This window comes from Eublepharis macularius, chromosome 13 (genome assembly GCF_028583425.1).
Source record: "Eublepharis macularius isolate TG4126 chromosome 13, MPM_Emac_v1.0, whole genome shotgun sequence".
Classification (NCBI taxonomy): domain Eukaryota; kingdom Metazoa; phylum Chordata; class Lepidosauria; order Squamata; family Eublepharidae; genus Eublepharis; species Eublepharis macularius.
Window position 1 is genome coordinate 23,545,923 of NC_072802.1, and position 23,471 is coordinate 23,569,393.

General features: G+C 46.5%; 2 protein-coding genes across 2 annotated transcripts; both read left to right on the forward strand.

Annotated features, from left to right (window-relative positions):
* The first annotated feature begins 1,283 nt into the window (after nt 1–1,283).
* On the forward strand, nt 1,284–6,545 carry PIN4 (peptidylprolyl cis/trans isomerase, NIMA-interacting 4). The gene is made up of 4 exons (XM_054996768.1): nt 1,284–1,380; nt 2,707–2,780; nt 5,028–5,147; nt 6,361–6,545. Exons 1-4 carry the CDS (start codon nt 1,341–1,343, stop codon nt 6,517–6,519), a joined length of 393 nt encoding a protein of 130 aa, XP_054852743.1. The 5' UTR covers nt 1,284–1,340; the 3' UTR covers nt 6,520–6,545.
* A 1,764-nt stretch (nt 6,546–8,309) lies between these two features.
* Nucleotides 8,310–23,034, forward strand: GLA (galactosidase alpha). The gene is made up of 7 exons (XM_054996386.1): nt 8,310–8,530; nt 14,905–15,079; nt 15,891–16,068; nt 17,128–17,219; nt 18,977–19,138; nt 19,520–19,717; nt 21,305–23,034. Exons 1-7 carry the CDS (start codon nt 8,334–8,336, stop codon nt 21,614–21,616), a joined length of 1,314 nt encoding a protein of 437 aa, XP_054852361.1. The 5' UTR covers nt 8,310–8,333; the 3' UTR covers nt 21,617–23,034.
* The last annotated feature ends 437 nt before the right edge of the window (nt 23,035–23,471 follow it).

Here is a 23,471-nt window from a genome sequence, read left to right on the forward strand (position 1 = left end):
TCATCAATTAATGGTATAAACTGGCTTAGCATAATTAGCTTTTCTTGGTGAGATTTGAATTTTACATAGTTACATTTCACCCTGCATTTACTGCCTTTCACAGCTTCCTGATTGGTGCTTGTTTTATCATATCCATACATAAAGTAAAGCCGTGACCTGGATGGCCTAGGCTAGCCTGGTTTCATCAGCTCTTAGAAGCTTAAGCAGATTCTGCCCTTGGATGGAAGACCCCCCCCCAGGAAGTCCAGGGGTGCTATGCAGAGGCAGGCAATGGCAAATCCCCTTTTCTGAACAGCTCTTGCCTTGAAAACCCTATCATATGTTAGCTATGACTTTACTGAGGACACTTTCAACCAGCATGACAAAAATAAACATAAAACTCCACTGATGGTTGTTGTGGGTTTTCCGGGCTGTATTGCCGTGGTCTTGGCATTGTAGTTCCTGACGTTTCGCCAGCAGCTGTGACTGGCATCTTTGCAAACATCTCCTCCACAGTTTGACACTGAGAGATCCCTGTCCTTCGGTGCCACACCTCTGAAGATGCCAGTCACCAGCTGCTGGCGAAACGTCAGGAACTACAATGCCAAGGCCACGGCAATACAGCCCGGAAAACCCACAACAACCATCGTTCTCTGGCCGTGAAAGCCTTCGACAATACACCAGGCCATCTGGGTTGACCCTCTTAAGCTACTTTCCACAGAGCGGTGAAGCCCAGCTTTGGCTACGGGTAGGGAGAATGAGAATTCAGCACCAGCTACAGACTGAGCTTCTGGGAATGTCAATATCTAATAGCAGAACTTGAGTCCAGTGGCACCTTAGAGACCAACAAGATTTTCAGGGTGTAAGTATCTGAAGAAGGGAGCTGTGCCTCTCGAAAGCTTATACCCTGGAAATCTTGTTGGTCTCTAAGGTGCCACAGGAGTCAAATCTTGTTGTTCTACTGAAGACCAACACAGCTACCTGCCTGAAACTATCAACATCTAATGATTCTCTTACAGTCACAAAGTGATGCCCACGGCATCTCCATGGCTAAATGCTAGGTAGGTTGGCAACCTCCTGGAATGACAACTGAGCATGAGACCACAGAGATCACTTCTGAAGAAAACGGCTGCTTTGGACTCGATGGCATTATACTCTGATGAAGCCCCTCCTCCCCAAGTCTCCAGGAATTCCCCAGCCGGGAGTTGGCAACCTTAGGGAAAGCAACTCCAGCGTGGTCCAGGCGTTCCGGGGAAGAGAAACGACTTATCCTCTCTACATTATTCTGTCTGCCGTCGCGCTTGTGAAACGTCACAACGAAGCGACTGTTCCTGCCTCTGAGGAAGGAAGGGAATCTGGAGATGCCTCCGAAAGGGAAAAGCGGCGGCAAAGGGGGGAAAGGTGAGGGATGGAGGAGCTGTCCGGGGTGGGAGGACGACCCGGGAGGCCAGCAGGGCCCAGCAGCCCTAGTCTTCGTCCCCCCCCTCACCGCCCCAGTGCTTTGCTGTGAAGAGGGAACCCAAGAGTGCGGCTGCATGCTCCCCACTTTGCGGGGACATAACGCTGCACGCTTTAACTGCCACGGTTTCAGACGAAGACTCCTGGAAACGGCAGTTTGGGAAAGATGCCCCTCATGCCTCGGTAGGGTTGCCAGCTCCAAGTTGGGAAATTCCTGGAGATCTAGGGGGTGAAACCTGGAGAAAATGGAGGTTTGGGGAGGGAAAGGACCTTGGCATGGCATAATTCCATAGAGTCCACCCCCCAAAGTAGCCATTTTCTCCAGGTGAAATCTCTGGCCTGGAGACCAGTTGTAATTCCGGGAGATCTCCAGCCACTACATGGAGGCTGGCAACCCTATGCCTCGGTAGATCTTTAGCTGGTTTACAGATCTGTAATTGCCCTGGATTTCTTCAGATTGCAGTGACAGTAACGCATGAGCCTGAAACAGGCAATGGTGCATTTTAGTGGCTGAGATAATATTAATAACATAACATCCGATTTATATACCGCCCTTCAGAACAACTTAATGCCACACTCAGAGCGGTTTACAAAGCATGTCATAATTATCCCCACAACAATCACCCGGTGAGGTGGGTGGGGCTGAGAGAGCTCTGAGAGAGCTGTGACTGACCCAAGGTCACCCAGCTGGCTTCAAGCAGAGGGGAATTAAACCTGATTCTTCAGATTAGAATCCCACCACTCTTAACCACTACAACACATATGAAGTGCGAGGCAGCATGTATGAAGCTGCCTGGTGCGGAATCAGACTGCAGATCCATCTATGTATTAATTTATTACTCAGTACATTTTTATCCCGCTCTTCTCTCTGAAAAGCTCATTCTTCTGTTCTCCGTTTTCTTCAGCCAGTTCTGTGATGTGGGTTAGGCTGAGACAGAATGATTGACCCCTGGTCAACTGGTGTATTTTGCAGCAGGCTGGGAATTTGAACCAGCACCTTGCAGACACACTAACTGCTGCACCACACTGGCTTATTCCACAGGGTCTACTCTGATGATGAGCAGTTCTCTAGACTCTCGGGCCCAGATCCTTTAACTGGAGATGCTTGTTGAACTGAGAATTCGTGCAGGCAAAGTGTGATTATGCTTTAGTGCTGTTGGAGCTGTCAGCCAGTCATAGAGATCATTGCAAGTCTTAGGATGTGAGATTGCAGTTGTTCTTGCCCATCCAGGGCAGCTTACTGTTGCCTCTGGTTTTGTGTTTTCTAAGGAGGAGCAACTTCTGGAGGTGATGCTGCTGATAAGAAAGCCCAAGGCCCCAAGGGAGGTGGCAGTTCTGTGAAGGTGGGTTCTAGCAATTTTCTTGCATGATGTCTATAAGAAGCCAGCTTTAGTAACGAAGTTGTGGGGAATGGTTTGACATAGTCTTTCCCGGACATCGTCAAAACCGCTCAGGAAATGGAGAAGAAGAAGGCCACATTTGCACTCATCAGTTCCGCTGGGTCTGGCCTGGAAGCCTGAAATGTAACTAGCCATGCTGAGAGAAGAAGCTCCCTGGTACTCTGCAGTGTTACTCTTTTGAATGGGGGACTGGGGTGAGAACAGGATTCACTTCTTAATCTCTCGCTGATCATTTGAATGAGTAGAGTGGCATGGATGATAGGAAGAAGAACCGCTGAAGGACTGGTTTCAGAGAATTTGGAAGATTGTATTAAGACAAAACTAACTTATGTGAGATCTTAAAAATTGTTTAGTAGTGCAACCAATCAGTTTGTAGAGAAGTGGACTCTTATGTTTATTATATTCTGGAATAGTAAATTCCAAGATGGAGCTATGTATCTTTTGATTGGCTATAATCCTTTGGGAGCTCTGCTGTCTTTTCTTTTGTATTGTTATATATAAATGAAAGGGTTGAGGAGAAAATAGAAATGATTCTAGAGTGCAAGCGTAGTTCAATAGCCCAGATGCAGCAGGGAGATTTAAAAGATACATAAGGAACCTCTGATTTTATATGTAGCAGTGTGGGCTCAACTTTATCAGCAAATCAAACCACGGTAGTCATGTGATGGATAGCATGAATATAACTGGTTAAAAACCATGATGTTTGGGATAGGGTGCAGGAAGCTACATCAAGGAGCAGGTGAAGGGTTGTGCCCAGTAGATTGATTGATTGATTTGATTGATTTAGATTTTTAGCCTGCCCTCAGGGAGGGTTACAATCATAAATAAGGTACAATAGATAAAACCAATAAAATAACATCTCAGTGCAAACATGAATATCAGCATTCCAGATGGGGCACCCTTCCTCCTTCCCCTGCCCACCATACACAAGGTAAGAAAAGCGTGGAGGTGTGGGTTGGTGAAACTCCTCGGGCATGGGGGCGGGGCAGATGGACCATATGCTCCCGCTCCCCACTGGCAGGAGACCAGCAGGGAGGCTAATTAGATGGATCCAGTGCTGGCCTCAACCATATGCCTGGCGGAACATCTCTGTCTTACAGGCCCGCCGAAAAGATACACGATCTTGGTGGGCCCGAGTGTCTTCTGACAGAGAGTTCCACCAGGTTGGGGCCAGGACAGAAAACACCCTGGCCCTGGTCGAGGCCACCCAAGCCTCTCTGGGGCCAGGGACCACCAGTAGGTGTTTATCAGCAGATCTAAGAGCTCTCTGAGGTACATACAGGGAGAGGTGGTCCCTCAGGTATGCTGGTCCCAGTCCGTTTAGGACTTTATAGGTCAGAACCTTGAACCTGATCCAGAACTCCATGGGAAGCCAATGCAGCTGCTGCAGAGTTGCAGTCACATGTGCTCTGAATGAGGAGTCCAACATTACACCAAGGCTTCTGACCGATGAAATGGACACAAGTGGTGCCCCCTCAAAGGCCGGGAGCTGAATCCCCAAATCCCCCCCCCCCATGGCCCAAGTACAGGACCTCCATCTTTGTGGGATTCAACTTCAGTCTGCTCTGCTTCACCCATCCAGACACGTTCCCCAATTCTCTAATTAGGGCCTCGGGAGCAGAGCCAGGCCGTCCATCCATCAACAGGTACAACTGGGTGTCTTCTGCATATTGATGGCAACCCAGTCCGAAACTCTGTGCCAGCTGGGTGAGAGGGCGCATGTAGAGATTAAACAACAGTGGGGAGAGTAACGCCCCCTGTGGGATGCCGCACACCAAGAATTGGCGCGCTGATAACCTCTCCCCTAGGGCTGCTCTTTGTCTTTGACCGTGGAGAAAAGAGACAAGCCACTGCAAGGCAGTCTCTCGGATACCCACATCGGCAAGGCGGTGGGTCAACAATTCATGGTCAACCGTGTCGAATGCTGCTGAGACATCTAGCAACACCAGTAGCACTGACCTGCCTTGATCCAGATGCCTACAGAGATCGTCTGTGAGGGTGACCAACAGTGTCTCAGTCCCGTGGCCCGGGTGGAAACCAGACTGGAATGGGTCCGGGACCAATGCCTCTTCCAGGATGAGAAAGTGCAGACACACGGCAGGGTTCCTATTGAAGGATGTGGCCATAGTGTATGTTTTTGAGCCATTGATGCAAGGGGGCAGTGTTCTTAATATGTCTTGCTTTTTCTAGGTGAGACACATTTTGTGTGAGAAACACAGCAGAGCACTGGAGGCCCTGGAGAAGCTGAAGGGCGGCATGCGCTTCAGTGAAGTAGCATCCCAGTACAGTGAGGACAAAGCCAGGCAGGGGGTATGTGCCCGTTTGTATTTTCTGGAACTCTCACAGAGACTGGCTTAGCTGATCTACATTGTTGTCACACTGTACCCTAAGAAGTTTTGTGACTGAGTGGGCAGCAAGGATATTGTAGTCTTGTTTTGCCTTAGCAGTAGAACCAGCCCTGGGGCACTTCTTTCCACACTCTAGTAACAGATTTGGGGCCACTGGGCTGCTTGCAATCTGGACTTCCTAGTTCAGGAGCAATGCTTTGAGTGGGCAGGAAAGGGACTAAACAAGTGAAATTTATGGGTGATGGAATTTATGGTGATGGAATCTTCTTGTTAATGGCACTTGCTTTATACAGCAACCTCAAAACACAGTGGGTTGGACCCTACCAGTATTTCTGCTGGCAGATCCCTGCCCCCCTTTTCACCATCAAAGAGGTTATGCTGAAGGTTATGGAATGCTCAGGACAGGGCTGCAGTGAGAGAGGGACTTGGGCGAGATTGAGCAGAAAAGCTGGTAGGATCCAACCCAGTGTACTTTGCCAAATAACATAACCCGGGGATGGGGGCAGACAGAAACATATCCCTGCGCCCAAATTGCTTACGATCTAAGTTTCAGTAATTGACGGGTCTACTGTGGGGTAGGAAGGACAGGGAGAGTGAAGAGGGGAAATGGGAAAAGGTCTGATAGACCATCTCTCCTAGGATGTCCCCACGTTTTGCTTGCCTCTAGTTTCCACTGCATATAAAGTGGCCCACTCGGCATCAACTAGAGTCTGTTCCTTTTCTAATGGGCTCTTACCTTGTGGAATGGGCTCCCTGAAGAGGCAAGGGGTACCATCTTCAGAAGTTTTTAGGAGGTGCTGCAAGGCCTTTTTGTTTGTAAGGTCTTTTAGTTGGGTTTAAGCGGTAGGCCTTTTCTTGGAGAGGCGGTAAACTGGGTGTAACTATTTTTTAAATGTTTGGAATTGTAAGCTGCCTTGAATCATAGGGCAAAGGTGAGGTGTAGGTATCTTAATAAATAACAAGAGAAGGGTTTGAGCTAAATTTTAGCCTTGTTTTTCAGACTTGTCTTCTTGACACACAGTCTGCAGAAAGCAGGGAAGGGCTGTCAGGAGTGGGTGGGGGAAGCAAGTAGATTGCAGGTCCTCAGAAGGGAAATGGAACTGAGGCCTGTGATCTACAGAAGGAAGGACCTTTAGACCTTGCTGAGACCCATTCCCGTTCCCTTGCTTTTCCAGGGTGACTTGGGCTGGATGACCAGAGGCTCCATGGTCGGCCCCTTCCAAGAGGCAGCCTTCGCCTTGCCTGTCAGCAGCATGGACAAACCTGTGTACACAGACCCTCCCGTCAAAACGAAATTTGGCTACCACATCATCATGGTCGAAGGGCGAAAATAATAATAATTAAAAAAATCCTGCTCGATCTTGGGAGGTCCTGGCCTTTGGTTTCATTTCATGATGGTGGTTGTGAGAACTGGAAGCAGCCTGTTTTGAGGTTGGTGAGCTGCTGCATTGCTTTCTGCGATAACTTTGTTCCCCTTGATGGATGATAGGAGGGGGAGCGTTGTGTGAGAAAACTGGTGTGGGCAGCAGAGGGACTAAACAAGTGTCACTGCAGGCCAAGCGGCAGGCAACAGGAGCAACATATAACTAGCCTTTGAATCTGGAAAAGAAGAGTCATGCTGCTGGAGGTTCATTCGCAGGGGTGCAGCTGCTGATGTGTCTGTCTGTGCTCCTTGGGCTTCAGAGGCTGCATCCTTTCCCTGAATCACATTCTGTATTTCCAAGATGGACGGAAGGGTATACTTGTGCAATGACTCCCTATGCTTAGTTCTAAAAAACTAGTGCACAGCTGGGCCAAGATGATTGCATTGGAGAAAGGACAGACATTTGAGTCCCAACTATCGAATCTTTTCCTCCTGTGACACATATATACCATTTAGTTCCTCTAGCTGCTGTCCAGGATTGGATTAGCAAGGTCTTTCCCAACACCTACCTTGCTTATTTTAAATTCTTTTAACAGGAGATGGCCAAGGTCTGAGCTTGGGACTTTCTGCAGTGATTACACCACTGAGCCAGAGCCCCTTTCTGCATTGCCTTCCCATCCCCCTATGTTGTATTTCCCCATCATTTATGAAATTCAATTTCCTTAAAGCCTTAACTCAAGTAAAACACATGGCTTTCTGTTTGACTGCTTGGCAGGGCTTTTTGGAAATTATGTTCTTGTTTGTGGCCTTTTGTTGGAGGTCCCTGTACTATTTCTTTTGGGTTTCTTAAATTTTGACACTTCTCCCCCTACCCTGTATGTTGGAACATAGGTCCATCTTGCCAGTGTGGTGTAATGGTTAAGAGTGTTGCGACTGGGATCAGGGAGACCCAGGTTTGAATCCCCGGTCTGCCGTGGAAGCTTGTTGAGTGACCTTGGGCCAGTCACAGACTCTCAGTCTAACCTACCTCACATGGGTGTTGTGAGCATAAATGTGAGGATAAAGCAGAGAATGATGTAAGCCCCTTTGGGTCTCCATTGGGGAGAAAGGCAGGGTATAAATAAATCTTGCCAGGATTATTTTTGCTGCATGGCAGCAATTCTTCAAGCCCTTAGGAGATCTGGCTGAGCCTGCTATCAGAAATCCTTTCAAATGGAGGTGGCTAGGGATTAAGGTTCAGCGTATCACTGAACTATATGGATGGTAACTTACTGCAGGATCACAACGCTTTTTATTCGAAGAGCTCAGTTTTGTCGCCTTCGTTACAGCAGTCATGTTAAATTTGCTCTTCGGAGGAATGACTAGATACGGGGGGGAAATGTTTTTAGAAGCCAGCTCGCAAGAGATGCATAGATGGGGGTTGCAAAACCGTTTGCTTGGCTACCTGCACATCAGACCGATGGGACTATTTGCGCTGGCGCGGCCGAAAGCACATACCCGCTTCTTCGCTTGAACTGGGCTACAGCGAGGAAAGAGTCAACCCGCCTCCCCTTTTGATACTTTGAGAACGTTCGCGTCACGTGGCGCCTCTGTCACTTGACAGGCTTTTGCAACAATTTCGGATTTCCGTAAGGGCGATTTGCTTGAGAACGGACCGGGCCCGCCTCCTGGACGCCGGAAAGCTTTGTGATTGGTCCATGGGAGAGAAGGACGGGCTCCAATTGGCTGGAGGTTATCCAGCTCTTCTGTCTGCCTGAATTGTACTGCAGGGAAGGAGAGCCAGGAATGGCTGTGAGGGGCAACCGGAGAGGGGCCCCGAGCCGAGTGGGGCTGACAGCGCTGCTCGCGGTAGCGCTGGAGTTGGCCTGCCCGGCCGGAGCACTGGAGAACGGGCTGGCGCGGACGCCGCCCATGGGGTGGCTGCACTGGGAGCGCTTCCTCTGCCAGACCGACTGCGCCCAAGAGCCCCGCCAGTGCATCAGGTAGGCAGGCGGCGGGGCCTGTGCTGGGAACGGGCCGGAGGCTTTGTAAATGTTCAGCACTCTTGTAAATGTTCAGCACTCCGCGTATGCTCAGGGGCACTCTTGTATTTGTAGATACGGGCGGTATAGGTCAGTGGTAGGGTACGCTCTCTAATGTGGTACAGCGGTTAGCATATTTGATGCCTCTGTTGAAATCTCTTCCCAGCTGTAGAATTCACTCGGGGACCTTGGGCTAGTCACACCTCACGGGGTTGTAAAATGGGGAAAGGAGAATTGTGCTCCTTGGAGAAGGGCTGGGATAAAAATACACTCGGGAAAGGTTCTCAGGTGGGGATACACCCCTGCCCGAATCCTTAAAGAGAGCAATTCCAATTATGTCTACTGACAAGTAAGTCCCATGTTATTCAGTGGGGCTTACTCCCAGGCAAGCGTCCTTAGGACTGCAGCTGGAGAGTCACAGCCAGTTAAAATTTAGCAGGACTGTGTTAGCTTTACCAACGGGTGGATTTCCCTCACAAGGAAGTGTATAAAGTTTAACATTAACTTTTAACTTATATAGGGGCTCTCAGCTGAAATCAGGATTTTTTTTCTTTTCTCCTGCTAGGGAAGTTTAAATTAGTAGAATGAGCTGCTGTAGTATAGGTGGTTGGAGTGCAAGTCAGCACTCTGCTGGTTAGACTGTCTTGGGCTCAGCTGGTGGCCTTGGGTAAATCACTTCTCTCAGCCCCAGCTCCATTGCGGAGACAGTAATAAGGCTGACGTTGTTCACCGCTCTGAGCTGGGCACTGATTGTCTAGAACAGCAGTTTATAAGCACACTATTGTTGTTCTTGTTATTATTAGCATAAAGCTAGGAAGATGATCTTGCTGATCACTGTGCTTATGTCCAAAGTAACGTGCATCCTTCTGTCCTCATAACAGCCATGTGAGATAGGCTAGGCTGAGAGAATATTACTGGCCCAAAGTCCCCCAGCACACTTCTATGGCAGAGCAGGGATTTGAACCTGGGTCTCCCAGATCCTAGTCTGACACTAACCATGACACCATGCTCACTCCGCGCATCTACGCCACACATTTTGTATGAAGACCTGTCACAAACTGGGTTTCATGCATTTCATGGCACTTTGACTAAAAACATACTATTTTTCTGTCTCTGTATTAATGATGGATTGTGCTGTCAAGTCATAGCTTACTTATAGTGACCCTGACTGGGTTTTCAAGGCAAGAGACTAATAGACATGGTTTGCCTTTGCCTGCCTCTGCAACCTTGGTCTTCTTTGGAGGTCTCCCATCCAATTACTAACCAAGGCCAACCCTGCTTATCTACCAAGAACTGAGACGATTGAGCTTGCCTGGGCTATCATGTTTATATGTTTAACAATACCTGTCAGCAGCAGAGAACATTTATGCATCTGCTGAAAACTTTTGCCACAATGAATCTAAAATGCTACAAGACTCTTTTAAAAAGATTTCTGAGGGCTGCTGTATCTGAGTCATTGGGTCACAAACTACGGTTCAATATTCCCCCCCCCCTGCTTTCTTCCTCATTGTACCCAGTTCCTCTTTCCAAGGAGCTCACATGATGATTCAGTGGTAGGTAGAAGATCATGCAGTATAGGTTTTCCTGTAATTTCCACCTTTATGCTGAGAAATACTAAATTCTGGCCTACTGTGCTGCAGTTATGTGCTGTGGTATCTCTGTTTTAAAAATGGGCAGGCTCTATCCTTCTGGAGGAGTGACATAGAGATCTGTTAACCACTGTCCTCTGGTTACAAGCAGTTTCTGACACGGGCAAAAATAAAGAGAGGATGCTTTTCTGGGCATGAAGATGCCATTTATTGATTATGCTCATTTTGTAGGCGTACATGCCTTTGCACTTTTCAAGGTTTTGAGTCCAGTGGCACCTTGGAGACCAAAAAGATTTTCAGGCAACAAGCTTTTGAGCTTCAGTGCTCCCTTCTTCCGATACCTGATGTCTTTGAGTCTCATACTCTGAACCTTCAAAATAGGAAGTTGTTTTTATGGCCAGGAAATGTAAACATGCAATCTCTGATTGATCTGTTAGTGACTGTGAACATTTGTAGGGTGCTACAGACATCTTTCATGCTCGCTGGATCCAGGCATCCAGAGCTACCCTTGTGTGCTGAGGTGGAAGTATTTAGCTGGGAAAATAGATTCGAAGTCCGATATATCAGAATCAAAGTTTAGAAACAAGCATCAAAGTTTGAGGAAACGTATCCCTTTGCTGGAAGGAAGGAAAATGTGTCTTGATTCTTAAGCACCTGAATGAAATTCCTGGGAATCCGGGCAATGGAGGATCGAGGTTCTCTTCCACCCTGGGCCTTAGTGACATGTCTGATCTGGAATCATCCCAGATAAGAATCGCATAACCTGCTTAGACTGTGCAAGTCAGGCATTATTTGCATTCCAGTTTCCTTTTTGTTTCCGGGTAGGGTGGTTTATTTTGTTTGTTTATTTATTTATTTATGTCATTTATATTCCACCTTTTTCACTGAGACTCAAGGCAGATTACATAATGTGAGATTAGTACAATCAGTGGCAAGGACAAGGGCAGGCATTTCCATGCAGTGGCAAGAACATTTCCATAAACATATCATAGGGTAAATGAATACAAGTTTACAAAGACATAGTATTAGCAAGGATCCAAAATGGGGTTGAAGAATTGCTGAGACAGAACATAATTAATTCTAGGACTTACATTAAACAACATGAAGCATAGGTACTATATAGAAATACATATTTAAAACAACAGATAATATGTAAGGCAACATAATGGTGAAGTCTATGGTTCCTAACTCATTAGCGAAACATCTGGGACCCCTTTCCTACAATACTGCCCTCTTAGCTGAGAAAAAGGCCTTTTTGAATAATTCAGTTTTGCATTGTTTGCGGAAAGTCAGGAGCATGGGGGGTCTCCTGACCTCCTCAGGCAGGCCGTTCCATAGGGTAGGGGCCACCACAGAGAAAGCCCATGTACGGGCTGCTGTTGGTTTTGGGTCTGACTGTCTGGGCTGACTTGGTTGGGGAATGTAGATTTTCCCGTAAAAATCTTTGTCACTCATACATACAGCTGGCTTTATGGTTCCAGCAACTGGCTGAACTTTCTGTGTCCCAGGATGGAATTTAACCACTTATATAATGCCGTCAGTATCTTGCAGAAGAAAAAAAAGCCCCCAAGGAGCTTACAATTTAAATTTTGACTGTGGGGGAGCGGGGGTGGGGAGGCAAAGCGAGAGGCTAGGAAGGCAAAGAAGAGAGTTGGACATATTTAAGCTTCACTTGAGTGGGGGATGAGGACTAATGTGGATACGCCAATGTTTGAAGTGGGTTTTTGGAAGTTTTCAAAGCTTGTCACTGTGGAGTCTGGAATGTGTTTATTGGTTTACTTCATTTATACCCTGCCTTTAAGCAGGGTCAGCCACGGTTAGTACTTGGATGGGAGACCACCAAGGAAAAGTGGGGTAGTTATGTGGAGGAAGTCAATGGCAAACCACCACTGCTTCTCTCTTGCCTTGAACATCCCATGGTTGAGGTTGCCATGAGTTGTATTGTCGAAGGCTTTCACGGCCGGAGAACGATGGTTGTTGTGGGTTTTCCGGGCTGTATTGCCGTGGTCTTGGCATTGTAGTTCCTGACGTTTCGCCAGCAACTGTGGCTGGCATCTTCAGAGGTGTAGCACCAAAAGACAGAGATCTCTCAGAGCCCGGAAAACCCACAACAACCATTGCCATGAGTTGGTTGTGACTCAATGTCACATTCTTCTTCTTTCTCACCCCCGGGGAACCAAAGCAGCCTACGCTGTTCTCCTTTGCTGCATTTTATCCTCATAACCAGGGCTCATTTTGAGGGGGAACACGCAGGAATGCAGTTTCGGCAGTTCCCTAAAGAGGTCACATGTCAGGTGGCTCTGCCCACCTGACTCTCAGCCACTTTGGCCCTGTTTCAGCCTGGATTGGGGACGAAACGGCCCGGATCGGGCCTCTGATGGGTGGTGGGTCACTCTCCCACTCAGCAGCGGCCCAATCCTGACCATTTTGGGCCCCTTTTCGGCCATTTTCCGCCCCTTTTTTGCCATTTTGGGCCCAATTTGGGCCCTGAATGGCCAGGATTGGGTTCAAAACAGCCAGGATAGGTGATGTCAGGGGGGTGCGGCATATGCAGATTAGTTATGCTAATTACACACTTCTGGTGATGTCAAGGGGCATGGCATATGCTAATCAGTTGTGCTAATGAGTTATGCTAATGAGTTCCTCTAGCTCTTTTTCTACGAAATGACCCCTGCTCATAACAACTCTGTGAGGTAGGTTAGGCTGAGAGTGTGTGACTGGCCCAAGGACACCTGGCAGAGGGGATTTGAACCTGGGTTTCCCCCGTTCCAAAACCACTACAACAGGCTGTCTGAGTGTTTTGTCAGAAAAAATAAAAAAACCCTGAGTAGGATTTGCAGCACTTAGTCGATCTGGAGTCTTGATCTTAGCAGTGTTAACTTTAGTGTGATCTCCTGTGGCAAGAAGGGAGTTTCCAGGCGGTTGGTGAAGTGTGTAAGAGTTAATTCTGTCTGTAGTGTTAAGACAGGGGGAGGGAACATTATTTTTATTTTAGCCAGAATGCCAAAACCAGCTTCAGCATCAGCCTAGGAAGATGTTGGTATGTTGGCAAACAAAAAGGCAGGCACGGGTTGTACTTGGGCAGGTGTACATAGATCTGTTTGGGGTGGAGGTGGGATGTGGAGTAAGGGACTAAAAGAAGGCTGTTTTAGAAGCAACCATCTGAGACATCAGTGATTTTTGCTTTTGATGCACCCGTGTTGAAATGAAGTGGCAGTCAATGAAACTATTCTACCTGTGTAATGCCTGGCCCTAAAAGATTCTTTGAGAGCAGGTACCGGGGAATACGATGGCACTAGTGGGAAAGCTTGTATTCAGAAGCGCCACTCTCCAAATTCTCTTTTTACACGATTGCTGTATTACAGGAGAGGGTCCAGAATGCTGCCGGCTTCCCTTCTCTTATCCTAGTGGTAACATGAGCCCACCCAAGCTTAACTTTCCCTGTTTTGTGGTAGAGCAATGGAACTTCCATGCCAAGCAAGAAGGTGTGATGTGCTGCTCACAATAAAAAAGATAAGGGGGTGGGGGTGGGGAAACCCCACAGACTCAACCTAAATATGCTGGGGACAATACAGGTGTCAAGTTTCAAACTAAAATAAAAATATTCCAAATAAGTATTTATTACGAGCGTACACAATGTTATATTTAAAAACAAGTTAAAAACACAGGGCCTAAATTACAGGATACATGCATATGTTAAAAGTAACTAAAACATTTTCCATATATAGATAATGCCAGTCCAATGACCAACACAAAGACAGAACAGACGCGTTTTGTCCCTCAGGCCTTCCTCAGTTGTCAACTGTGTATTATTTATGTTAAACAAACACACCTACACATTTAGAAACCAATATGAAAAGGCTCCCAACGCTCTTGTGTCTTGTATTGTGTGATATAATTCAAATTGTTGCAGCAGGCTGTAGACGGCACTCGCACAATGGTCTTCGTTTGATATAGTATTCTGAGGCTTGGTGGCCACTTCGCTATAACTGCAGATTGATGAAACACACCCAAAGATATCGGAAAGCAAGCCTGAGGGCCGAAACGCGTCTGGTCTGTCTTTGTGTCAGTCATGGGACTGTAACATCGTCTGTATATGGAGAATGTTTAACTATAACCTTGTGTACACTCATAGTAAATACTTATTTGGAATATTTTCATTTTAGTTTGTAACTTGACCCCTGTATTTTCTTCTGATGTGCTGCTCTTCACATATGCTGGGAGTCACTCACCTCGAAGGTTCCTTGGAGGGGGTGGGTTGTTTTGCCAGTAGAAAACAACACTTTCACCATAAACAAGGCAAATCTAATGCTGGGGGAATGTGGCTATTCATATATAGGGTGTGTGTGCACACGCATGTGTAAAGTGTGATTAAATTACAGCTGACTTACGGCGATCCTCTAGGATTTTTAAGGTAAGATATGCTTGGAGGTGGTTTGTCATTGCCTGCCTGTGTATAGCAACCCTGGACTTCCTTGATGGTCTCCCATCTAAGTACTAACCAGGGCCAATCTACTAAGCTTCTGAGGTCTGAAGCATGTGCCATGTATGTCAGGGCATATAAGATTTATCTTGATAGGAACAAGCTCCAAGTCAGCTCCACGATTATCCCCCCCAAATTCTTAGCCATGGCTCTTTAGATCTTATGCAGCGTTTCAGCACCGAATGACAAATCTCGGTGTTATCCTTTTCCCCCTTTCCAGTTCTCTTTGGTTTCTCATAACCCTCATGTTCTGTTCTCCTTAGTGAAAAATTATTCATGCAGATGGCTGATCTGATGGTGTCTGAAGGCTGGCGAGACGTGGGATACCAGTACCTGTGCATCGATGACTGTTGGATGGCTCCGAACCGTGACAAGCAGGGCCGGCTCCAGCCAGACCCCAAACGTTTCCCCAGTGGGATTGGCAAATTAGCAGACTATGTGAGTGAATCCATGCTAATAGTTTTTCTCCAGTTCTGAGCAATTATGCAGGAAGAGTTGCTGTTGACACCTCATTCCCTTTTGGGGAAGGGCAGGAGAGCTCTCCTGACTTGCTCTGGTTTCTTAGCCGGTCTTCTCTCTTAAATGCAGGCTCGTAGAATTGTAGGATTGAAAGCAGCCAGGCCTCCTCCAGTAGGGGCAGCTATCCAGAAGAATGGCTAAGAATTACTGCCTTGGATTGGACCAAAGATCCATCTAGTTCAGTGTTCTTGTTACCAACAGAGACCAGCCAGATAATTTATTTGATTTATATCCTTATTTTTTCCCCAGTGGGGATCCAAAGCGGCTCACTTCATTCTCCTCTCCTCCATTGATCCTCACAACAACTCTGTGAGGTAGGTTAGGTTGAGAGGATGTAAAGAGCCCAAGGTCACCCAGCCAACTTCCATGGCAGAGTAAGGATTTGAACCCGGATCTCCTGGATCCTAATGCGATACTCTTAACTGCTACACTACACTGGCTCCTGGAAGGCTGGAACCAGAGCATCAAGGAAATAATACTTCTCTGTTATCTGTCCCCTACTGTCTAGTATTCAGAGGTATACTGCTACTGAATATCATTTAACTGTGATAGCTGATAACCACAGATCGATCCCCCCACAGGTACCCCAAGCTATCCAGCTCTCCTCCTTGTCTTTTGTTATCTTGGGTGGACTATTTTTCAGGCGCTTCTGATCTTCCCTCCTAAAGAAACTCCAAGCTGTTCGTTCTTTTGATCCCGCTGTGTTTGCTTGTTACCATTTGCGATTCAGGTCCACTCCAAGGGGCTGAAGCTGGGCATTTATGCAGATGTTGGGAACAAAACCTGCGCTGGTTTCCCTGGCAGCTATGGCTACTATGAACTGGATGCAGCAACCTTTGCCAGCTGGGGAGTGGATCTGCTGAAGTTCGACGGCTGTTACTACGGCACGCTGGAGCTGCTGGCAGAAGGTGTGTGCAGGGCCTGGGCTAGATCTGTGAGGTCACAATGCTGAGGCCTTGAGCGGAATGTCTGTTTCAGTCCTGGAGGCCTTCACCTGGCTGATATGTCTAGAAATAGGAGCTGAGGTTTTTGACTCCTCTGACCCCAGTCTGTAGTAAACTTCCAAGCTACAAGTGACGCCTGACACAGGTTGGACACTTGCCAGCTTCCCTCAACTTCTGATGGGAAATGTAGGCATCCTGGTCTTGCAGCTGTAATGGAGAGCCAAGCTGTAAAACCAGGACGCCTACATTTCCCATCAAAACTTGAGGGAAGCTGACAAGTGTCCAACCTGTGTCAGGCATCACTTGTAGCTTGGCTCTTAGTACGGGAGAGATAGACAATTGGCAGTTTCCTTCTTGGCTTTGATCCGAAGGCCTTTTCCCCCACAGAGCACTTTATTGCCTGTAATTCCAGAGGGGTGGAGTTAGTCTGTTACAGCAAAATTTAAACGGAAGTGCACCTTAAAGGCTAACAATTTATTCCAGGAGCAGCTTTTGTGAGTCAGAGCTCACTTCATCAGAGACATGAAATCTACATCCACAGCAAGATACATTTATACCAAAAACATTTCAAGCAACTGAAAGGCATGTTAGAAAGAGAGGCCAGTTGGAAACCATGGTCACAATCCATTCAGAGTTGTGAGGAGCAGAGGAGAATGAATATAAATTCAGATCTAATCAAGGAAGGGGTAGCATGAAACATGATGCTGCAAACTGAGTATCTGTACAGGGTGTGTCCTGCTGACGTGTGAGCACTTATGGGGAGCGGCCATTGCTCACTGGTAGAGCATTTGCTTGCCATGCAAAAGGTCCCAGGTTCAGTCCTTGGCACCTCCAGTTAAAAGGATCAGATAGTAGGTGATGGGAAAGACTTCTACCTGAGACATTTTGAGCCAGATTTAATACCAAAAAAGCCCCCATTTCCTGTAACTGGCACAGGAAGGTCTGAATGTTGTCTTCTTGCAGCATTTCAATGTTTAATTCTAAGGGTCCTGAGAGAGCTGAATGTTTACCATTTACTGCCAGGTTATAAGACCATGTCCCGGGCTTTGAATAAAACCGGCAGAAGCATTGTGTATTCCTGTGAGTGGCCGCTCTACCAGAAACCCATGCAAAAGGTAAGGAGGGCCATCTTGCAACTTGAGTGGTTTTCCTCCCTGCTCTGAAAAGCACCTTACCATGGAGGAAACATGTTGTAGGCAGGCCTGATCTGGGAAGGCATCTGTACACCACACCTGGCCAAAGATCCCCACTGTATGATGTTGCATTTGTGAATCCACCTATTGAGAAAACAATCACAGCATAGATAGCCAAACTTCCTGACCATTAAGATCTGGTTTTCAAAGCCATGCTGCAGGAGTAAGGCTGCATTGGGACAGATTGATGGGGGAAGCAAGGGGTCTCTCACTGGGTCACACTCCTCTGTCTTTTCACAGGACAGTAGCCAGTACTGAACATTATTAGCCACTTTTCAAGTGAAAAACTCTTTAACTGTCTATGATGGAATGGCTGTCTGTTAAAAGGTCATGGTGCTTTGGAAGATTTTTGGGGAGGGATAGCCAGTTGGATCTCCTTATCTCTCTTTCCATATCTTCACACTGAGGGGAGGAGTGGGGAATGGAAGGAGAAAGTGAAACTATGTTGTCACATCAGAGTTGTGTTTGCACTGGTGGGGGATCTCTTTGACTTTCTGGACCTTAAATCCATTGATCAGAATGTCAGCCCCTGTTGTAAGACTGGGGCCTCATTTTGCAGTGGGGGCCAGCTGCTCCTATGCCTCCCACATCTGGAATGGATGAATTTTTTTTGTATAATGTGGAGGCTAACAAGGGGGAATAAATAGATTAGGATAATGAGCCTGCTTTTATTTATTTACTTAATTTGCTTCCCCAAGGAGACACCAAGGGGCTTACATTGTTCTCGTCTCCTTTGTTTTATCCTCCTAGCAACCCTGTGAGGCAGGTTAAAGAGAGTGTGTGACTGGCCGAAGGTCACCTAGCAAGTTTCCATGGCAGAATGGGGATTTGAAGCTGGGTCTCCCAGCTCCCAATCCCACACTCTGACCACTAGACTACACAGGCTGCATGATTGATTTGAGATGAACTTGGAAGCAGCGAATAAGCCGAAATCCAAGGTACAGGGCAAAATTTCCAGTTCCTTTAGGGACAAATAGTGGAGCACCTCCTCTTGGAATCTATCAAGCAGGGGCTCCAGTTTAGGGCCCAGGTTTGCTGGCAGGCCTCCATCTGCTCTTAATTTTGATGATGTAATAGTTAAGAGAACAAGCTATGAGCCAGCAAGGCTGTGCTTCAACTCTTATCTCAGCATATTAATTTGTGGGAGAACCCTAGATAAACTGTGTCTCAGTTTCAGCCTTCTACCTGAGAAGGTGGAGCCTGACATCCCAAACACTGGGGTTTGATAATGCTAATCTGTCTCAAGAACTAGCGTGGTGTAGCGCTTAGAATGCTGGGCTAGGAAGACTCGGATTCGAATTCCCACTGAGCTTTGAAATTCACTGATAACCTTACACAAGTCACTGTCTCTTAGGCTAATATGCCTCACAGGATTGTTGCAAGGATAAAATGAGAGAGGAGAATAGTGTATACTGCCCTAAACTCCTTAGAGGAAGGGTGGGATAAGAGTCAGATGGACAGGCACCTTGTTGAGTGGTTGTAAAGGATTTCTGAATGTTTGATGAAACATAATGGAGCACTCAGGAAAAACATTGATAAGTAGGTATCTATAATAGTCTTGGGTCCTGGGGTTCTCCCTAGCTGCACCCTAAAATCCAACCAGCCTGTTCTATTCAAGCGATAGTTTCTACAAGTTCAACCATTTTCTCTCTTCCGTCCACCCCCCCCCCCTTTGGCAGCCCAACTACACTGAGATAAAACAGTACTGTAATTACTGGAGGAACTTTGCCGACATCTACGATGCCTGGAAAAGCATCAAGAACATTCTGGACATGACCTCTTTTTATCAGGACAACCTCACTGCCATTGCTGGACCAGGGGGCTGGAATGACCCAGACATGGTGAGAGGATTCGTTCTAGATTCTGTTCCTGTGCAAAAGACGCATGGCTCCATTAAAGCATGATGATAAAAGAAATGGCACAGGCTGCAATCCAATATAGACTTAGGCATGCTGAAGCCCACTGAAATGAGTATGCAAAAGGGTACCTAACTGTGTTGGATTGTGGCCCTGAAAGCATTATAGAGCCCAGAGGTCAGCAACTAGTTTAATGGAAGCGTCATGATTGGACCAGTGGCAACTTACAGCCACAGCTACCCATTTTTCATGGGCATTGGACTGGCAGCTGTTGATGCTCAAGAGCTGGATTGAGTTCCAACTTAGTTCTGTTTTGTAAACCTGAACCCGCCCCCCCCTCTTGTCTTTCCACCTCTCCTCTCTTAGCTGGTGATTGGAAACTTTGGACTGAGTTGGGATCAGCAAATAACACAGATGGCACTCTGGGCCATGATGGCAGCTCCGCTCCTGATGTCCAATGACTTGCGCCACATTAGCCCAGCATCCAAGGCCCTGCTCCAAAACAAGGAAGTGATAGCCATTAATCAGGATCCACTGGGCAAGCAGGGGTATCGAATCACTAAGGTAAGACTGGTTATTGAATGGGCAGGGCGGAGGACGTACCTTAGAAGTTTTGCATAGACCAAAAAAAGGGGGGATGACGGAGCTTTCCCTTGCATGCCCATGCTCCCATCTTGATGTTCCTAGCCTTTATGGTGGCAGAGAGGGCCCTCCAGTGATAGCTGTGACGACCCCTGCTAGAGTTTTCATGGCAAGAGACTAACAGAAGTGGTTTGCCATTGCCTGCCTCTGCCACCCTGGTCTTCACTGGAGGTCTCCCATCCAGTTACTAACCAAGGCCAACCCTGCTTAGCTTCTGAAAGCTGACAAGATTGGGCTTACCTAGGCTATCCAGCTCATGGCTCCTAGCCTTTTTAATTGAGCCAAAATGGAAATAGTAATACTTGTAATTGATTAGAAGAACCCGTTTCCTGTTGTGTGCCAAGATGAATCCTGACAAGACCAGAGGTTCTCTGGGTTAGTAGAAAGGCAGACCAGGAACTTTCCTGTCTTGGATGGGGTTATTATAATTCCCTTGAAAAGGCAGGTTTACAACGTGGGACTGCTGCTCGACTCAGCAGTCACTTGAGAAAATCAGGTGGCTGTAGAATGCTTTTGCCCAGCTTCCCCTGGTGTATCAGCTGTGCCTGTTCTGACTCAGTCAAATCTAGCCACAGTGATCCATGCCTTGGTTACATCTGGACTGGGCTGTTGCTACCCTTGTGCTACCCTTGAAGAGTTGTTTGCAAGCTGCACCCAATGCAGAATGGGGCATCTAGATCGCTGGTTGGGGAAAGCTATGAACATGTGAGCCTGGTATGACAGCAATTGCACTGGCAACCCATCCACTCCTAAGCACAATTCAAGGTGTTCGCTTTGACCTTGAAAGCCCTACACGGCTTGCTGGTGTCTGCAGGACTGTCGTCTCCCATAAGTTCTTGCCCAGGAATTAAGATCTCAGGGTACAGTGATGATAATAATAATAATACAGTGAGGGTACTGATGGTGGGTATGAAAGAGGGTCTTTCAATGACAGTCTCACAATTACGGAACAGCATCCCCAGAGAGGTATGCACGGGCCCCTCACTGCCAATCTTCGTAAGGCAGCAGAAGATTCTTTTATTTAGGTTTTTTAAAAATTAACATTGTTTCTTTGTTTACTGGCAGTCTTAAACTGTGCTTTTATCTTTGACTCATTTTATGATTTTTAAAATATTGTAAGCCGCCTTGAGTTCATGCAAAGTAGAAAAGAGGCTAGAAAATATTTTAAATAAAATGTTATGCATAAGGAACAATGGCAAGTTCTTGTCTTTAAAATTCTGATATGGGGTGTGAAGGCCCTGAGTTCTAATCCCACTCAAGGCTTAAATGTATTAGGCAGCTGCTTGGGGCAAGCTATTGTTCTCCTGTACAGATTCTGTGAAGTGCCTGCAAGGTATGGTGGCGAAGCAATAAAGAGCCCAGCAGATTTGGAACTTGTATTTTGCTAGATCCAGCACCGCGTGACTAGTCCTGCGGTTCACGTTGATAGAAGAGCACTCATTGTATATGAAGGCTGCGTACAGTGGTGGTAATACTCCTACTCATGGATCTATCGTGTCTTCTCTGCAGGACAGCAGGGGCTTTGAATTGTGGGAGCGGCCTCTTTCAGACGGCGCCTATGCCATAGCCATAATGAACCGGCAGGAGATTGGCGGGCCCCAAGCTTACAGCTTCTCTCTCACCTTCCTTGGGAATGGTTTGGCTTGCAACCCGGCTTGTTCTATTCAGCAGATCCTTCCCACCAGCAGACATTTGGGGCTCCATAATTGGGTCTCGTTCTTGAAAGTAGTGGTGAACCCAACAGGAACTGTCCTGCTGAAGATTGTGGTGATTGAGGAAAAACGGGATGTCAGTGGCAGCCACTCCCTGGGTGTCTTGTAACATGTCACTTCAGCAGGAACCTTTCTTCATTTAAGCTTCCAGCAGAACTGCAGTTGACCTCCCTAAATCTCAGAAGGTGGAAACCACTTTCCCTTAAACCTTGTAACTGCTAAACATTTGGGGAGATGTACAGGAATGGCAGATCTTTGAGGCCCAAGATGTTTTTTTCCTCTGCTAACCGCCCCCCCCTTTCATGGGAAGAACACAAGACACCATGGTAGAGGCAGTGGATGCTACTCAAAATCTGTTTTAAGCAGTTACATAAAGCAGAGAACAGTGAGTATTGGAGTTAAGCTCCAACTTGTTTAAAATACACAACCTACAGCACAAGAAGCTTCTTGTGAAATTTTTAAATAAAGTGCCAAGTGCTCCTCCCAAGGATTAAAAGGATATAGGCTGACTGTGCACTATCTGGATTCTTATAGGCAGAGTATCTATACCCTGCTTGCAATTCAGTAAGGTTTGGACTATTATCAACTTTTTGGTAAAACAGGTCCTGCGAGTACTCATTTCAACCACAGATGATGTGAAACTTACTTAATTGCTCCAGGTCTTAATTGCTAGACCTGAATAAGGGATTCTGTTTTGCTGCTCCCACCAGGCCTGGCAACCTGGACCCCAGAACCTGTATTTCTGTCTTGAGACTCTACAAATGAAGACTCACTTGGTATAGTTATTCACTTGGGTGGGTATTTCTCTACCATCTGGTTAGCCTAAGCTCAGTTAGGTTTTAAGTATGGTGTTTTTGGTCTTGGCATTCAATTACAGAAAAACTTTCTTTGAATAAGCAGCTAGCGTAGTGTTGGAATAGCTGCACAAATTGAAAAATAAACTGAGTACTAAGCGGAATTGTCTCCACTTGTGCCTAAAACTTACCTCTATGTTAGTGAAGAGGTAGGCAGAATGACATTAGGTTTCTAGATTTGCTTTACAGATTCTGTTTGTATTTTTACCTTTCTCTGCCATCTTGTTGGCAGTTTTTTCCTCCTTGAGGTCACACAACCCTCTTATCACAAATCCCTACCAGATGCACTGATCTCATTAGCATAGCCTTTAAAAAAAACTTGAGCCTCTGAAAGGCTCAAATTCCTTTCCTTCGTGTATTTTGTTTGGGATATTCATCCCCCCCCCACCTCCTAACTGCTGGCAGTGAAAATAAAACAATGAGTTCCCCTGACTGAAAGGGTTCTTAAACTGTTGCATTGCAGTTGCTGCTATTGCCCTGTTGAAGAAATCAAGCCAAGTGCCTGAGCCTCTTGCAAGAGCTGGATGCCAAAGTTTTATTAGTGTCTTAAAAAGTGGAAGAATTATGTTTCTAATTCATGTTAACTAAATGTGTAAACATGCAGTCATTTTGTGTATGATGAATACAGATCTTACTGATGTAAATGCACCAAAATAAATGCTGTGCAAACATACTAGCTGTTCTTTTGGGGTTTTTCAAGTGCATATCCAGGTGTGAAAGGGGGTGGATACCATGTTGGAGGCTTCTGCAACAAATTTGAATCTATGAAGAGCTTAATTCTGCTAGTATAGTCTCCTCAGAAAAGGGAAGAAGAGATGTATGTGATATATACTGAATAAAGACCCACTGTAAGTGATGAATGCCCTTTAAATCCTAATCCATTTACTCAACTGACTTGTTCTAATACAATGGTGGCCTGCCCTAGTACTTTCCAGTGCTATCCGTCAGGAAAAAGGGTATCAATTGACTTAAATACTATGGACAATCCTCCAGGCGAGTAATCATTGCTCAACACTGCAGCATTAAGAGGTCTCTGCTTCAATCTGCCCTCTCCATTTAAGTAACATGGACTGGTATGAGGTAGCATTTAACATCCAAATATACCCGGGG

What these genes read in the sequence shown, in the direction of transcription:
- PIN4 (XM_054996768.1), top strand. Translation starts at nt 1,341, where the DNA reads ATGCCTCCGAAAGGGAAAAGCGGCGGCAAAGGGGGGAAAG. An exon ending in CGGCGGCAAAGGGGGGAAAG is followed by an intron (nt 1,381 to 2,706) that starts GTGAGGGATGGA and finishes GTGTTTTCTAAG; the next exon opens with GAGGAGCAACTTCTGGAGGT. An exon ending in GAGGTGGCAGTTCTGTGAAG is followed by an intron (nt 2,781 to 5,027) that starts GTGGGTTCTAGC and finishes TGCTTTTTCTAG; the next exon opens with GTGAGACACATTTTGTGTGA.
- GLA (XM_054996386.1), top strand. Translation starts at nt 8,334, where the DNA reads ATGGCTGTGAGGGGCAACCGGAGAGGGGCCCCGAGCCGAGTGGGGCTG. An exon ending in TTGGCAAATTAGCAGACTAT is followed by an intron (nt 15,080 to 15,890) that starts GTGAGTGAATCC and finishes TTTGCGATTCAG; the next exon opens with GTCCACTCCAAGGGGCTGAA. An exon ending in ACCAGAAACCCATGCAAAAG is followed by an intron (nt 17,220 to 18,976) that starts GTAAGGAGGGCC and finishes CCCCTTTGGCAG; the next exon opens with CCCAACTACACTGAGATAAA.